The 17,795-nt window shown below is 44.7% G+C and overlaps 1 protein-coding gene across 1 annotated transcript in view; it reads right to left on the bottom strand.

Annotated features, from left to right (window-relative positions):
• galnt17 (polypeptide N-acetylgalactosaminyltransferase 17) overlaps nt 1-17,795 on the bottom strand; it is a 318,360-nt gene that overhangs the window by 269,123 nt on the left and 31,442 nt on the right. Inside the window, exon 2 of the mRNA XM_033046150.1 lies at nt 12,006-12,189. Within this exon, the coding sequence (XP_032902041.1) occupies nt 12,006-12,189 (184 nt within the window). The remainder of the gene's footprint in view (nt 1-12,005; nt 12,190-17,795) is intronic.

The raw sequence follows: 17,795 nt of genomic DNA on the forward strand, positions 1-17,795 counted from the left end.
AAATAAAGAAAGAACAGGCCTGGAAACTGCAAGTTTGCCTGGAAGTCCAAATAAATCAAAGATCCTAAGTCTCCCCTCAAGCCCAATGTTCCAGAGAAACAAGTGAACATTTCATGATTTTACATTACAATTCAACTGGCAGCTTAAATAGACCATTGAGCACAGAAGAATTTAGCACAGAAAAAGGCTCTTGGGACCACAATGTCTGTGCTGAATACAAGGCCAAAATGAACTGACTCGAAACGCCACCAACCCATATTCTCCAGAGACGCTGCCTGACCCGCTGAGTTACTCCAGCAATTTGCGTCCTTTTTTCTTCTCTAATCTCATCTGCAAGCCCATGATCCATATTAGTTTAGTCCAATTTAGTTTAGAGATACAGCGTGGAAACAGGCTCTTCGGCCCACCGAGTCTGCGCCGACCAGCGATCACGCACATTAACAACATCCTACACACACTAGGGACAATTTGCATGCATAGCAAGCCAATTAACCTACAAACCTGTACATCTTTGGAGTGTGGGAGGAAACCAAAGATCTCGGAGAAAATCCACGCAGATCTCGGGGAGAACGTACAAACTACGTACAGACAGCACCTGTAGTCGGGATCAACCCCGGGTCTCTGGTGCTGCGATCGCTGTATGGCGGCAACTCTACCACTGCGCCACCGCGCGGCCCTATTCCTCCATTCTATAAATATCCATGTGACCATCCAAAAGCCGCTGAAATGTCGCAGGCATGGCTGCCTCATCGCCACCCCTTATAGCGTCTGCAGGCACCCACCACCCTCTGTGTAAATAAACTTGCCCCGCTGAAACTTTGCCGCTCTCTCTTTAAAGCCGTGACCTTATAGCAATGGTCGGAAGATCATGCTTCGCGTTTTCCAAGGTGCCCACTTTCCTCCCACAACCTTCTTAAACTGACTTGAAACAAGCAGGGAGGAGCAGGATATGAGCCATATAGTGGCGCACATTCCGTTATATCCCCATTTCACTTTAGACTTTAGACACAGCGTGGAAACAGGTCCTCCGGCTCACCGAGTCCATGCTCAATAGCTGTCACCCCTGTAAACCAGCAGTACCCTACACACTAGGGACAATTTACTATTTTTACCAAAGCCATTAACCAACAGACCTGTACGTCTTTGGAGTTTAGTTCAGACGTACAGCGTGGAAACAGGCCGTTTGGTCCATTGAGCCCGCACAGACCAGCGATTCCCGCACACTAACATTATCCTACACACACTCGGGACAATTTACATTTATACCAAGCCAATTACCCTACAAAGCTGTACGTCTTTGGAGTGTGGGAGGAAACTGTGGCAACTGGAGGAAACCCACATGGTCACGGGGAGAACGTCCAAACTCCGTACAGACAGCACCCGTAGTCAGGATCGAAAATGGGTCTCTGGCGCAGTAAGACCTCAGGTTCTCCTGCGAGAAATAAGCAGGGTTAAAATAAAGATGACAATTCACAGTCATTTAATTTGCATTTTGAACTGTGAACAGAATGTTTGTGTAAGATTTTGAATGTGCATATGTGCTTTAAAGTTATGTTGCACATTTGAGAAAATATCACAAATAACCTAGAAATCTGGTAGAGCAGCAGATGAAACATCTCTTGGTGTGATTGAAATGCAAACCAATTGGTTTCCTTTCCTTTCAAATTCTACAGCAGTTAAAAATATTTTTTGCAAATCTCAGCTAAGCAGTGTGTCTTCAATATGCCCCATATTCCATGGGAGTCCTTTGAATCTTGGTGATATTCGCACAAAATGGCTGCAGGCTAGTCCTGGGGGTATCAGTGATTCATCAACAATTCTGCCTCTGATCTGTTGCATCAATACTTAACAAAAGATTCATCTTCATAACTTCATGTTATAGGAGCAGAATTCGGCCATTCGGCCCATCAAATGTACTATTCAATCATGGCTAATCTATCTCTCCCTCTCAACCCCATTCTCCTGCCTTCTTCCCATATCCCCTGACATTCGTACTAATCAAGAATCTATCAACCCCTGCCTTAAAATTGACGGCCTCCACAGCCTTCTGTAGCAAAGAATGTCATAGATTCACTACCCTCTGACTAAAGAAATTCCTCATCTCCTTTGTAAAGGTGTGTCCTTTTATTCTGAGGCTATGGCCTCTGCTCCTGGACTCTCCCACTAGTGGAAACATCCTCTCTGCATCCAAGCCTTTCACTATTCGGTAAGTTTCAATGAGGTCCCCCCTCATTCTTCTAAACTCCAGCAAGTACAGGCCCAGTGCTGATAAACGATAATCATATGTTACTCCAAGATATCCTTTAGTCTGAACATTGGCCCCAAGAGTATCAGGTTTTTACCTTTCTGCTTATTTTAGAATGTAATGTCATTATTAACCTGTTTTGGTGAGTCGAGACGGTGGATAAGTGAAATGGTTTTATTTTGAATAATGAAAATAACGGAAAAACCCAAGTCGCTGGAGACTGGCAGATACACAATGTTAACTCTACAAGTGTGGCACTAGAAAGGCAGTTACAGCACACAAAAAACCGCGAATAGAACACCCGCGATCATGCGACTTCTCCAGACAATCACGAGGGTTCGATTGCCCAGAGCCACCACCAGGTGTCGCTACACTGTCCTCAATATTTCTCAATTCCTTCATTCTCTCATATTTCCTACTCAGTTTTGTGAAACATGAGGTTTGACGTCTCACCACTTCTGTACTTTTGGTGGCCAAGGAAAATGTTGCCCTCTCAGGATGTGCTAACTGTCCACTCTATTTCAAACATCTGACCTTGCTGGGGATGTGGCAGTGATTATCATGAAAGATAGACGCAAAACGCTGGAGTGACTCAGCGGGTCAGGCAGCATCTATGGAGAATAGGAAAAGGTGACGTTTCGGGACGAGATCCTTCTTCAGACTGAGAGTCAGTGAAGAGAGAAACTAGAGGTATGAACAGGTTCAGAACAAATCAGATCCGGCACCGATGACCGAGGAAAGGTGGTTACCCCACCCTAATCATCCTGCTAGTTCCACTGTTTGCATCCATACACCCCTTCGTTATCAATTCTTCCACAGCCAACAATGGACCCTTTTGGGCTCAACCATTCCTCGGGGATTGGTGCCGGCTCCGATTTTATTCGGAACCTTTTCATACGCTTAGTTTCCCTCTCCCCTGACTCTCAGTCTGAAGACAGGTATCGATCCGAAACGTCTCCTAATCCTTTTCCCCAGAGATGCTGCCTGACCCGCTGAGTTACTCCAGCATTTTACATCTATATTCGGTGTAAACCAGCATCTGCAGTTTCTTCCAACAGTGATTATCACTATCTTACTAAACAAAACTCTCTAACATTTACTTTCAGTCTTTCCAATTTATATTTTGCTTAATTCATGTTTTTATTCATGTTTAAATCCTTGCTAGCTTTCTGTAATCTTTGTTGATAGCAATTTTAATCAAACACAAATGAAAGTAAATCACACAGCATAAACTACCATTTACTAGGATTAATTGGGCTGAAAATGTATTTTAAATTATATTCATTTGAAGACATTTTTCAGGATAAATTTTTAATTCAATGACATTTTATGTTTAATGTTGTTGGCAAGAGTTCCCACCACACGCGAGAATGTTATGCACGGAGAAGGGGAAACGCACAAGAAGAGAAAGAATAAGAATATCGGGGCATTGGAACGCTCGAATCTGAGACACATTGTCATAATTGATAGGAGCAGAATTAGTCCATTCGGCCCATCATGTCAACTCTGCCATTCAATCATGGCTGATCCCCCTCATCCCCATTCTCCTGTCTTCTCCCCATAACCCCTGACACACACACACACACACACTAATCAAGAATGCTTTAAAAATATACATAAATTAAAATATTCTTACATAGAAACCGACAATATTATAGAGTGACTTGTGTTGTATCCATAAACAAGAAGTCAAAACTGCTCAGAGGAGAACACATTTGGTCCGGCAGAATTATACTTTTATTTCAACGTTCATCTCAATAGAGAGTAAAACCTGGTGGAATGGAAAATCAACATTGCATCCAATCCTATCAGTTCCTCAGTAGTTCATCCATCACTGCCCTTGAGCTCATCCTAATGAATGTAATTAATTTCCTTTGAAACTAATGAACAGTCCGCAGCAGCGTGAAATCATTCCCCGTAACGGCTATCAAATTGGCATCCAGAATATTAAATACGTGATTTTTTTTTTTGTTAACTGAATTAAAGTCAGGCAAGGATTTAAGAAAGACAAACCTTCCATGTATCTAGGCATGGTACAAATAAATAGGTTGATGTAGCACAAGTTTCAAAATGTTCATACATGTTCTGTGAAATTAAGAACTAGTATTGAAGATAGTAAGTTGATGAGGTTGTATATAAACACAAAGGCATGCACGGATTTATCCATAAGTGATATTCAACATTAAGGTTAAAATGGTATTAGAAGCCATTATAAGAATTCGACAGAACTTGAGTTAGAATGCTGCCCACACTATTGTCTCCATGCTCCAATCTTTTTAAAAACTATGGTGCAGTTGGTGTTCCCAATGTGGTCTCAGTTACATCAGCAAGAACAAGCACAGACTAGGCAGCCATTTTGCCCAACATTTGCGCTCGGTCCACCAAGGCCTGCTGGATCTCTCAGTCACTAATCATTATAGTTCCCCTTCCCGGTCCCACACTGGCCTTTCTGTCCTGAGCCTCCTCCGTTGCCAGAATGATCCCACAGGTAAACTGGATGAGTATTCCACTTGGTTAGATCTCAACCCAACAACATGGACATTGAATTCTCCAATTTTAGTCAATCAACCCTCCCCTCCCAACTTCCCCCACCTCTCTTCCCTGTGCTCCACCTGGAAGTGAACCCATGTTTCCCTTTCCCCTCCCCTTCTCCCACATGCCCTTCTACCTTGAGTCTGAAGAAGGGTTTCGGCCCGAAACGTCGCCTATTTCCTTCGCTCCATAGATGCTGCTGCACCCGCTGAGTTTCCCCAGCAATTTTGTGTACCTTTGCTCTTCTACCTATATTCCTTCCTCTGGCTTCACATTTCACACCTCTTCTATCCTTATCTCCAAATAATATACCTTTTGTTTTTCTCATCTCTGGCATTAGTCCAACCATGTGCCTATCACAATAAACCCCCTCGCCTCTTTCTACCTATCACTAGCCACCTCTCTTCCCACTACTGCAATCAGTTTAGTTTAGTTTGCTTTAGAGATACAGCGAGGGAACGGGAGCTTCGGCTTACCGAGCCGGCGGTGTCCACCGCTAGCACTACCACCACACACTAGGGACTCATACACTAGCACTTTCATACACACTAGGGACAATTTACAATCTCTACCAAAGCCAATGAACCTACGAACCTGCAAGTCTTTGGAATGCGTGAGGAAACCGGAGCACCCGGTGGAAATTGTTCAGACGATGGATCCCAACCCAAAATGGCACCTATCCAGATTCTCCAGAAATGCACTGACTCACTGAGTTACTCCAGAACATTGTGTCTTTGACTATTTATGTCTGTTCTGCTGAATAACCCTTTGATCGAGGTGTGTGAATTGGAGAGTTGAAATTATTGACAGCCTTTCAAAGGTTTGTCTTTAAAGACTGGAAGGTAAAGCTGGCTAGGATTCCAAACAAAGCATATTTATCTTCCCATCAGTGCTCCATTGATCCCGATGTTATTGTGTTCACTTAACAAAATAAAAAGGGATTTTGTGCTCTTATCTTATGTCCAAATAGCATTATTGCATTGATTGTGGTTGATTCATTGTCTCTGCTTGGGAGAATTAAGAGTTTAAAGCTAAAGCATTTGTCTGTTTCCTTCAATTTCTATTGTGTTCTTGAAGGTTATTTCAGACATCTCAGAAGCCTTTTGGCACATATAATATCTTAAATTGCGCAAATGCAACAACAGCCTGCATCATGAGGACACATAGCAAAATCTTCCAGAAGAAACAAGCTTCTTGTCTAAAGAAATAATTCATTTGATTTTATAAATGCTGGTTTTTGAATGCACGCGGTCATGCTCTCGAAATACCACTAAGAAAGTTCACAATTGATTTCATTGATCGATTGTAAGATACAGCTAAGAAGCTAGCCCTTCAGCCCACCAAGTCCACGTCAACCATCGGTCACTTGTTCTCAGTAATTAGAGTCACACAGTCATACAGCATGGTAACAGGCCCTTCGGCCCAACTTGCCCACTCCGCCCAACATGCCTCAACTACAGTGGTCCCACCTGCCCGTGCTTGGTCCATGTCCCTCTAAACCTGCCCTATATTCTATCTTATCCCACTTTTGCATCGACTCCCCACTCACTGGGGAAAAGTCCTGAATTACTACCTACCTCACTGCTGACCCTCAGACTATCTTCAATTGGACTTTACCTTGCACTAATCATTATTCCCTTATCGTGTATCTATACACTGTAAATGGCTCAGTTGTAATCATGTATTGCCTTTCCGCTGTCTGGTTGGCATGCAACAAAAGCTTTTCACCATACCTCGGTACACGTGACAATAAACTAAACTGAAGTGAAATGAACAAAATTTACAGAGGTCAACTAACCTACAAACATTCCACACCAGGGCATCGGAAATGTCCTCGTTCTTCAGGGAACGGGGATTCCCCTCCGCCACCATAGATGAGGCTCACACCAGGGTCTCATCCATACCCCGTAACACTGCTCTCTCTCCCCATCCCCGCACTCGCAACAAGGGCAGAGTCCCTCTGGTCCTCACCTTTCACCCCACTAGCCGCCAAATACAACACATAATCCTCCGCCATTTCCGCCACCTCCAACGTGACCCCACCACTCGCCACATCTTCCCATCTCCCCCCATGTCTGCCTTCCGCAAAGACCGCTCCCTCCGCAACTCCCTCGTCAATTCTTCCCTTCCCTCCCGCACCACCCCCTCCCCGGGCACTTTCCGTTGCAACCGCAAGAAATGCAACACCTGTCCCTTCACCTCCCCCCTCGACTCCATTCAAGGACCCAAGCAGTCGTTCCAGGTGCGACAAAGGTTCACCTGTATCTCCTCCAACCTCATCTACTGCATCCGCTGCTCTAGATGTCAGCTGATTTACATCGGGGAGACCAAGCATAGGTTGGGCGATCGTTTCGCCGAACACCTCCGCTCAGTCCGCAATAACCTACCTGAACTCCCGGTGGCTCAGCACTTCAACTCCCCCTCCCATTCCCAATCCGACCTCTCTGTCCTGGGTCTCCTCCATTGCCAGAGTGAGCAACAGCGGAAATTGGAGGAACAGCACCTCATATTCCGTCTGGGGACCTTGCGTCCATATGACATTAACATTGAATTCTCCCAATTTTGCTAGCCCTTGCTGTCTCCTCCCCTTCCTTAACCCTCTAGCTGTCATCTCCCACCCTCCCATCCGCCCGCCCTCGGGCTCCTCCCCCTCCTCCCCTTTTCCTTCTTTCTCCCACCCCCCATCAGTCTGAAGAAGGGTTTCGGCCCGAAACGTCGCCTATTACCTTCGCTCCATAGATGCTGCTGCACCCGCTGAGTTTCCCCAGTAATTTTGTGAACCTACAAACCTACATGTTTTTGGGATGTGGGAAGAAATCGGAGCACCCGGAGGAAACCCACATGATCACAGGGAGAGCTTGTAAACTGCACACAGACAGCACCCAAGGTCAGGATTGAACCTGGGTGAGGCAGTAGCTCTACCAGCTGCGTCACTGTGCCATTGGAGAATGAAGCAGCCCATCCACCATACATCCTAAGTCATTCAGGGCCACTAACCAGAACCAGGTTTCACTGGTTGCTGATTTTGCTTGCTAACAAGGTCCTCAACATTTGAGACCATCCGACACACTCCAGGTCACTAATGTAGTGAAGGGAAGATAATACTTGAACTGAGCAAATGCAACGGCCTCGAGTGCAACAGATGATAGGCAAAGCATGAAATCCACACTCATCTAAAGGAAATGAAGCTGTAAATATTTCAATCAGAAATCAGCATGCATAGACCTTGGAATTATTAAAGAACCATTCTGACAGATATGTCCAGGAGCAATGTGATCAGAAGGCTTGCACATAATTGCCTTCCTGGTGCGGGATAATGGACCAGGGAGTGATTGTGGACATTTAAAAGGAATTATTGATCTGGACTGGTGCAGAAAGAAGTTTGTTAGCCGGGGCTCGGTCAAGGAATACGTTCCAGCAGTAAAAGTCACGTCACAAACAGACTGAATTGAAATCATCAATGGATAAAATGAGGAGTGGCTGGCTACTGATTGCATGGTCCTGGATGGGAGTTGCTTTCTGATATCAAAGACATACAGTGCGTGTGTGTTTTACGAGGATGATGCCAGGACTCGAGGATCCGAGCTATAAGGAGAGGTTGAGTAGGCTGGGACTCTATTCCTTGGTGCGCAGGAGGATGAGGAGTGACCTTATAGAAATGTATGAAATCATGAGAGGAATAGATCGGGTAGACACACAGAGTCTCTTGCCCAGAGTAGGGGAATCGAGGACCAGAGTACATGGTTCTATGGTAAAGGGGAAAATGTTTGATAGGAATCTGAGGGGTAACTTTTTCACACAAAGGGTGGTGGGAGTATGGAATGAGCTGCCAGAGGAGGTCGTTCAGGCAGAGACTACCCCAATGTTTAAGAAACAGTTAGACATATATACGGATAGGACAGGTTTGGAGTGATATGGGCCAAATACAGGCAGGTGGGACGAGCGTAGCTGGGACATGTTGGCCAGCGTGGGCAAGTTGGGCCGAAGGGTCTGTTTCCACACTGTATCACTCAGTGACTATAACACCCTCTAGCATCCAGCAAAAACAGAGCTGAGGAAGAGTGGATTGAGCAGCATTGGTCTCTCATAGTACAACCCTCACCAAAGACAGGCATAAAGTGTTGGAGTAACTCAGCGGGCCAGGCAGCATCTCTGGGGGAAAAGGACAGGTGACGTTTCGGGTCAGACTGAAGAAGGGTCCTACCCTTTTCCTCCAGAGATGCTGCCCGTCCCACTGAGTTACTCCAGCACTTTGTGTCTGTCTTTGGTATAAACCAGCACCTGCAGTTCTTTGTTTCCACAGCCCTCATCAATGTTGAGCTACTGTATAATTATGCACAGCAGCAGGAAGCTACATCCTTGAGAAAAATACTATTTCTGCATCTACTTCAACAAAGGCTAGCCAGTCGATAAAACAAGTAAACATTATGGAATATTTTGATAAATAATCAACAATAATGAAAATGCTGTGCAGCCATTATTACGCTGCCAAGAGTGTTTATTTGTTAAATGCAATGGATGTGAACCAGAACAATGAAGTTCTTACATGCTGCAGCTTTATAGGCACAGTGGGCCTAATAACACTGGGGCTACGAGTCAGCACCCCTCCCTACTACTGGACCCTTGACCTCCTCACCCATAGACCACAATCAGTGAGGATAGGCAACAGAAGTTTAGTAGAATGAGTCTAGAAGAATGAGGGGGAAGAATGTATCTCTGAACTAAACTGAACTAAATCTATATGTTGCTCCTTGACATATGCACTCTGTGTCATTTTCTGTAGATATGCTGATGGCAACCTCGTTTCAATGTTCCATCACAGCCATTGAGAAAAACAGCACGGAAAGTGGCCCTTCACTAATTTTTCACGTTTTATTCTCCTTATATTCTCATCGACTTCTCTGTTTAAACTCACCTTACACACAAGGGGCAATTAACCAAACCACCTGCATCTTTTTAGGAAGTGGGAGGAATTGCAGCGCCCGGTGTAAACCCATGTAGTCATAGCGAGAACGTTTAAACTCTACACAGACCGCTGTGGAGGTCAGGAGAGAACCTGGGCCTCTGGCACAGTGCGACTGCTGCTCCACCAGCTGTCCCCTCAACCTGCGTTGGCTCCTACCCATCCTAAAATTGTCTGACTTCTTGTCCAACATTCAGCATTGCATAAATAAAAAAATATCTTCCAACTGAAGGAATAATTTTTAGTTGCCTTCTCAAAATATTGTCCTTGGCCACTCACTCCATCTCTGCACCTGGGAGCATCTTGAGACTATTTAGCCCCAAATCACCTGGAAGTTGAAAAGTATAAGCCTGTTTTTTTTCCCAGCGTTTTGCTGTTAAGATGGAGCTGGTAGAGCCACTACCCCATAGCACTAGCGACCGGGGTTCAATCTTGACTACGGGTGCTGCTTGTGTGGAGTTTGCACGTTATCCCTGTGACAGCGTGGGTTTTCCCTGGATCCTCCTACATTCCAAAGATGAGCAGGTTTGTAGGTTAATTGACTTCAGTAAATTGTCCCTGGTTTGTAGGATAGAACTAGTGTACAGGTGATCGCTGGTCAGGGTGAGGTCGGTGGGCCAAAGGGTCTGTTTCCTCACTGTATCTCTAAACTAAACTAAACTAAACTAAACATGTGGGTTTGTAGGTTAACTGGGCTCGATGAATTACCCCATGTGTTGGGAGTGGAAGAGAACGTGAGGTAACATTAATCTGGTGTGAGCGGCTGATCGATTGTCGGTGTGGACCTAGTGGGCTGAAGGGCCTGTTTCCTAGTTATGTTAATGTTGATATGTGAAAAGAGCAGAATTAGGCCATTCAGCCTAAACTTCGAGTCTACTCCGTCATTTAATCATGGCTGATCTATCTCTCCTCCTCAACCATATTCTCCTGCCTTCTCCCCATAACCCCTAATCATGAATCTATCTATCACAGCCCTAACAATATCCACTGACGGCCTTCACAGCCCTCGGTGGCAATGAATTCCATGTCTCTATTTCTATGTCTTACAATCAGTTAGGATCCAAAATATCATTCAGAAAATGTGACGAGACATTTCCTGCAGAGACTCTTGCAACTCTAGAGTAACAAAGTCTATCAGAACCATCTGGTTCTGGACACAGGACACCATTCTCTGTGTAATTAATAGTCCGTCTGATGCTTTAAGCCTAAACCACTTTGCTCTGCTGGTACTCTTCATTGGGCACTCCTAGGACAATATAGTCTCGCTCCAGTGTTTCAGTTAAGGCAAACCATCCATCTCATTTTCACCCGAAAAAGTGTTCAGCACTGCCATATTGATCTTGGCGGCTTTGAACTTTAGCCACAATTGAAGGTGAAATGCAGTGCACCAGCAGGTAAATCATTATTGTTGTCCCTCACCCATGTTACTTCAACCTCCTCATGGATACATGAGGATTTCTGTCCATTTGGTCCTCAATGCCAACTCCAAAATAGACTTACGAGTGAAATTTCAACATAATGCCACATTACATGGGAAATGCATAAGTACCAAATAGAAATTGTCCAATTAAGTCTCATAAAGCCCATAAAAAGCAGAGATATTCATTTGCTTTTAATCTTGAGCATTCTCGTGAGATGGGTTCTGTCAAATCTAGTTTAATTGAGCTGAATGTGAGTTGATAGCATGGAATTCTTCCGCTGGAGTTGATGATTTTAAGTGACAATCATATTTAGGAAGACCACGTGAATATAAACTTTAAAGTGGAACAAATAGAATGGATTTGCTAGTCGTCAAAGGGAGTTCCTCTTCTGGACAATGAAGGCAATAGAAGCCTGCAACGCACCCACATTGAAATAAGCTTGACAGAAAATCCACCAGTCCTCCACTGACCATTTCCATGGGATACACATTGACGGAATGCATTCTCATTCCATTTGTGTAGGAAAGAACTGCAGATGCTGGTTTAAATCGAAGGGAGATACAAAATTCAGGAGCAACTCAGCGGGACAGGCAGCATCTCAGGGGAGAAGGAATAGGTGATGTTTCGGGTCGAGACCCTTCATCAGACTGAAGAAGGTTCTCGACCCGACACGTCACCCATTCCTTCCCTCCAGAGATGCTGCCTGCCCCGCTGAGTTACTCCAGCATTTTGTGTCTACCTTCTCATTCCATTTGTTAAACCCATTAATAAAGAATATTAAATATCGTAGCCACCAAGTAAAAGGGGGTTAAAAACTGCTCATGATTGAAGGGTTGTCACTTACTTGCTCGGTCGATAGTCTGGGATGGATCGATCCAGAGAAATCCTGTTGCTCAGGTAGGTGTTGTATCCATATTTCTCATATGCTCCTACAGCTTCTCGTTCCTCTTCGGTCGTGAGTGTAGCAGGCAACCCTCCCTGACCTCGTCCACCAAATCCCTCAATGAGCCCGAGAGACTTTGACAATCCTAAAGTGGGAAAACGTCGAAGAATAGACTCTTATGAAAATGGGGCATTACACAGAAGTAACCTGTAAATTCTATTTTGTGTGTTTAAGGCCTACTAACGTTTCTTCAGGAAAAGTGAGATTCATAAAAATACATATATAATGTATGAAAGTTTACTGCAGGTTCGAGTTGAACCCATTCCAGCCACCACATTGCTTGCATTGGTTGGGTTTGATAAGATTAGTACAAACACATCCTTAATCGAGATTTCACTTGACGTGTTATCTCCAGAAGAGAGAATTGGTATCTTTTTGCTGATTTTATAGTTTAGTTAGGTTAGAGATATGATGTGGAAACAGGCTCTTTGAGCCACCAAGCCCACGCCGACCAACAATCTAGTTCTATATAATGCCAGTTTCACATCCTACACACTAGGGGCAATTTACAGACAGCAATTAAACTACAAACCTGCACGTCTGTGGAATTGTGGAGGAAGCCGGAGCACCCGTAGAAAACCCACGTGGTCACAGGGAGAATGTACAAACTCCATACACACAGCACCCGCAGTCAGGATCAAACCCAGGTCTCCGGTGCTGTAAGGCAGCAACACTGGGCCACTATGCCATCTCTAGGTGTAGAATGAGTCAGAATCCATGGATGAGGGATCTTCAGATGTCACTTGTGGGGCCCTAAATCATTCATCAGGCTTTTGCCCATGTCTGGAAACGTGTTAAAGCTGTTGATGGGATTGCTGAAGGAATCCAGCAGGACCAGCTTTGAAACCTTTCTCTGTACGTTGTGGAATCAGGACTGTTCTCCCAGCTTGACAAACTGCCTGGACATGCCGGCAGCCCATGTTTGGTGCCCTCCCATTCACTCACCGAGCCTACCTGAATGGTGTCACCGGGGATGACACAAACCAACCTTCCTTCCATTGAGTCCATTTATACATTACACTGCCACAGCAAAGCCAGCAGCATAATCAACTACGAGTCACACCCTGGACACTCCCCTGTCCTCCTCTCCCATCAGAGCAAAAGGTATAGAAGTGTGAAAACACACGCCTCCAGATTCAGGGACAGTTTTTCCCAGCTGTTATCAGGCAACTGATCCATCCTACCAACAACTAGAGAGCGGACTTGAGCTACTGTTTACCTCATTAGAGACCCTTGGATCTCTTTGATCGGACTTTACCTTGCATTAAACTTAACTCACATCAATCCCCTTATTGTGTATCTGTACACTGTGGATGGCTCGATTGTAATCATGTTTTTATCTTTCCGCTGACAGGTTAGCACGCAACAAAAGCTTTTCATTGTACCTCGGTACACGTGACAATAAACGACACTCAAATGGACCCACTGAAGGCTATCCACAACTCCACGGACGTACGCCAGTAATTTGCAAGGATCAAGTGTTTTTAAGGTGCTGCCAGAATACCCTCAATTCTGTGCCAGATACTGGCTGAAACTACATTTCTAACAGCAAGACTTCAGTCCTAATATTTTTGAGCTATGATTGTTAAAAGCAAGTTAGTCACTTCCCTTGTGAATTATTCCCTCACAATTCAATTCCTGGTCCATGTGTGTCCTTCTCATGTAACAGCAGATCTGACAAGTGATCATTTGTTCCTTGTACAATTGTATTCTCTTTCATTTCTATTACACTGAGAGATTTCTCTTTCAAGCGGGAATTTAGTCCCCATTGGGGCTGACCAGAAGTGCCCTGTTATCAATTATCTAATATGACCTAAAAGTACTTCAAAATGCATTATTCGCCTGCTTATAAAACCCAACGTTAATAGGTACTGTCATTATTACTTTACTCAGATTTTTATTTATTAACTGTTTTAACAGTTTTAGCGTGTGAAACATGATTAACTTTGCAGCACTAAATTATTGAGGACAAATTTTTGACAGATGACTTCCTGATACTGGACACTGTGGTCGTTAGTGATAAAGCTGAATCTTTCATATTTTAGTAATGCTAACTCAGGGCTGCCAACATTGGGTGACAGTTGAGAGTGAGAAATTGCAAGGGAGCATAGCGACGAAGCCTGAGGAAGCGTAGCGACCGAGGGGGGAAGGGTGTGGGAGGGGGGTGTCCCACCTCCCATCGTATGGAGCTTTTGCATTTTTCAGCTTGAAATTGAGCAATCTGGTGCATGCTGTAGCGAGTCTTTTAACTTACACTTGAATGCAACATTTATGCTTTAAATTCGATTAGGTATGAATAAGGTTAGGCTAAATTACATTCCTAATTACATTCCACAGTAGAGCCAGGCTCTGATCAACAGGTGCAGCACATGAATGGCCTTAGTATATTCATGTATGGAAATCAGATTATAATTCATGCTGGTATGCATATATAGAGAGAAGCAAAAACATAGAAACAAGGCAAGAGGAGTCGGATTTCCATCACTGTTCTGCACAAATAAATTAATCAACTTTACCCATTGACTATAGAAACAAGACGATAATGCCACATATTCAACCGTACATGGTTCAATTAAATTAGGATATATATGTAAAACATACAGGCCCTTCAGCCCACCAAATCCACACCGACCAGCAATCTACCAGTTGCATCCTACACGCCAGGGACATTTTACAGAAGCCTACAAACCTGCGCTTCTTTCGGATGTGGGAGAAACCGGAATATCCGGGGAAAGCCCGTGTGGTCATAGGGAGAATGTACAAATTCTGTACAGACAGCACCCGTAGTCAGGATCAAATCTGGGTCTGTGGTGCTGAATGGCAGCTACTCTCCTGCTGCGCCACCGTGCCACCCCATTAAATTATTTTTTCTGTAATATATTTATTATGGTGTCACGTCAATAAAGATGAACACATGATTCCGATTTCTGCCCTTAGTTGGATAACACACATCTCCAGTCATTGTGTTTTACATCAATATGGCTGGTTTTCAACCTCTTCAGTCTAAAGATCTCGACCCGAAACATCACCCATTCCTTCTCTCCAGAGATGCTGCCTGTTCCAGCTTTTTGTGTCTATCTTTCCCTCTGCCCCCCCCCCACCCCACCCCCACCTGTCTCTTCCCTCCGCCCCCCCTCCCACCGGATTGTGGGCCGCCCCAGGTGCTCTGTGTCCAGCTGGGGTCCGGGGGAGATGATGGTCAGTGACCCGGGGGTCGGGCATCGGAGCGGAGCCTTAGCCCGAGATTCATCGCCGCGGCACCGGTGGTGGCACCGACACCCCCACTCACCCAGTCCGCCCCTGGCTCCGGGCCGGGGTTAAAACTCCATGGGGTGTGGACAGAACGGCCGACGGACACAGAGCCGTCGGAGGTGAGGGTGGGAGGTGTGGGCGATGCCTCAGGGGGTCGGTGCTGGGACCACCACCGTGTCTCACCTATCACACCATTTGCACGGAAATATGGAGTTTAGTTTAACTTTTTTCCCCCAAATCATCCCGCGGGCCGGATTGGACCCCTTCGCGGGCCGGTAGTTTGACACCCCTGCTTTAAACCAATGCCCTCTAGTTCTTGAATCACATATCCAGGGAAAATATTCCCCTCATGGTTTTTATTCATCTTTAAAACAATTTTTGCTTTATTTTGAATTTCCAGCACCTGCAGATTTTGATTCCATGAATGTCAAATGGAATCATTAGTACTGCAGTTACGTTGCCATTTTAAATAGTGTGCGATGGGCTTAAGACAATCAAATTGCTCGTTCTTTACGGGAAACCCGCCGACAGAAAACTATTCTCATTGGTGAGTGTGGAGGAGATCTGGAAGCCTCGGGCGACTTGAATTGTCCATGACTTTATTTATTTATTTATTTGTTTATTTTTAAATTGAGTGTGAGAAATTCTGTGATCCGCGTGAGATTTTCGTGAAATGCGTGAGTCTCACGCTCAAATGCTCACTAGTGTGTTTTCTCAAACCCAGGCTTACTAGTGTGTTTTTTAAATAGTGTTCAGTGGATCACCACTTTCCATCACCCATTTGCTACACCACCTTTTATTTTCCCCTTACACAGAGCGAGTCACCCACAGAGTTGTGAATCTGTGGAATCACCCAGAGAGTTGTGAATCTGTGGAATTCTCCGCCACAGAAGGCAGTGGAGGCCAATTCACTGGATGTTTTCAAGAGGGAGTTAGATATAGCTCCAAGGGCTAACGGAATCAAGGGATATGGAGAGAAAGCAGGAACGGGTTACTGATTTTGGATGATCAGCCATGATCATATTGAATGGCGCTACAGGCTTGAAGTGCCGAATGGCCTACTCCTGCACCTATTTTCTATGTTTCTAATTAGAAAATGGCAACAATGCGGGAAGACATTTGGCCCTTTAAGTCCATGTTAGCTCTTTTACCCATTCATCTGGCCATTAATTGTTGCCCTGTAATTTTTCTTTCAAGCATAAACTGAATTCACTTGCTAAAACCAATTGCCTCCACTGGGTCTGAAGAAGGGTTTCGGCCCGAAACGTCGCCTATTTCCTTCGCTCCATAGATGCTGCTGCACCCGCTGAGTTCCTCCAGCAATTTTGTGTACCTGCCTCCACCACTGTCAAGTTATACATTACAGATGTTAAATATTCATAATGGTAAAAAAGCTTCCTTCATGAAAACGCAGTTCCTTTTTCCTTCACGATTCTGCGTGACCTTAAGTTTTTAACACCTCTGCCTCTGGACTGTTTCCACCCACTCTGCTCACGTCCCTCACTGTTTTGAATACATCTTTCACATTTCAAATATTTCTCCACTCAAAAAGGGAAGGCAGTCATGGGCACATTAGTCACCACCAATACTGTGTTTTGTTCAAAAGGCCACGAGAGGTGCTTCAATACTGATGGCTGGTATCCCCATTTGCTAATCTCTTGTCACCTCCGAGAACCATGAACGTGATCAAGAACTAGTGTTTGTTGCAAGGCCATTTCATCTGAAGCGCAAGTATTGTCAAACATTTTAACTACCTTTCCATTACCATACTGACCCTTTCTCTTAGTGAGGCTATACGCAAATTGGAGGAGCAGCTCCTCATATTTCGCTTGGGCAGTTTACAACCCAGTGGTATGAATATAGATTTCTCTTATTACAAGCAACCCCTGCATCCCCTCTTTCTCCATCTCTCCCTTACCCTAGTTGTCCTGCTAGCTTCACAGTTCGTATCCATTCGTTACACCTCTTCCACAGTCAACAATGGACCATTGTGGGCTCCACCTTTCCATGGTCATCGGTGCCAGCTCTGATTTGTTTTGTATCTTTTCTGTATCTGTTCACACCTCTAGTTTCCCTCACCCCAGGCTCTCAGTCTGAAGAAGGCCTTCGATCCGAAATATCGCCTATTCCTTTTCTCCAGAGATGCTGCCTGACCTGCTGAATGCCTGATAGCATTTTGTGTCTATCTTTATTGCAGGCACTTTGACATTTCTGGAGGTTTAAAACTGCAGTACTGAGATGCAAGAGTGTTTAAATATGGGCGATGCTTGTAAATGTTTAATAGACATGAATTCATAGAACCAAGGACAAAGCATTCAAATGACAACTCTTAGAAAATGGATCATGTGATTTTTTTTCACTACCAACACGGACTGTACGCAGAGTAAATTGGACCAGTGATCATCAGTGATCACGATCACTGGCACGGTGAACCAAATG

This window comes from Amblyraja radiata, chromosome 28, assembly GCF_010909765.2.
Source record: "Amblyraja radiata isolate CabotCenter1 chromosome 28, sAmbRad1.1.pri, whole genome shotgun sequence".
Lineage (NCBI taxonomy): Eukaryota > Metazoa > Chordata > Chondrichthyes > Rajiformes > Rajidae > Amblyraja > Amblyraja radiata.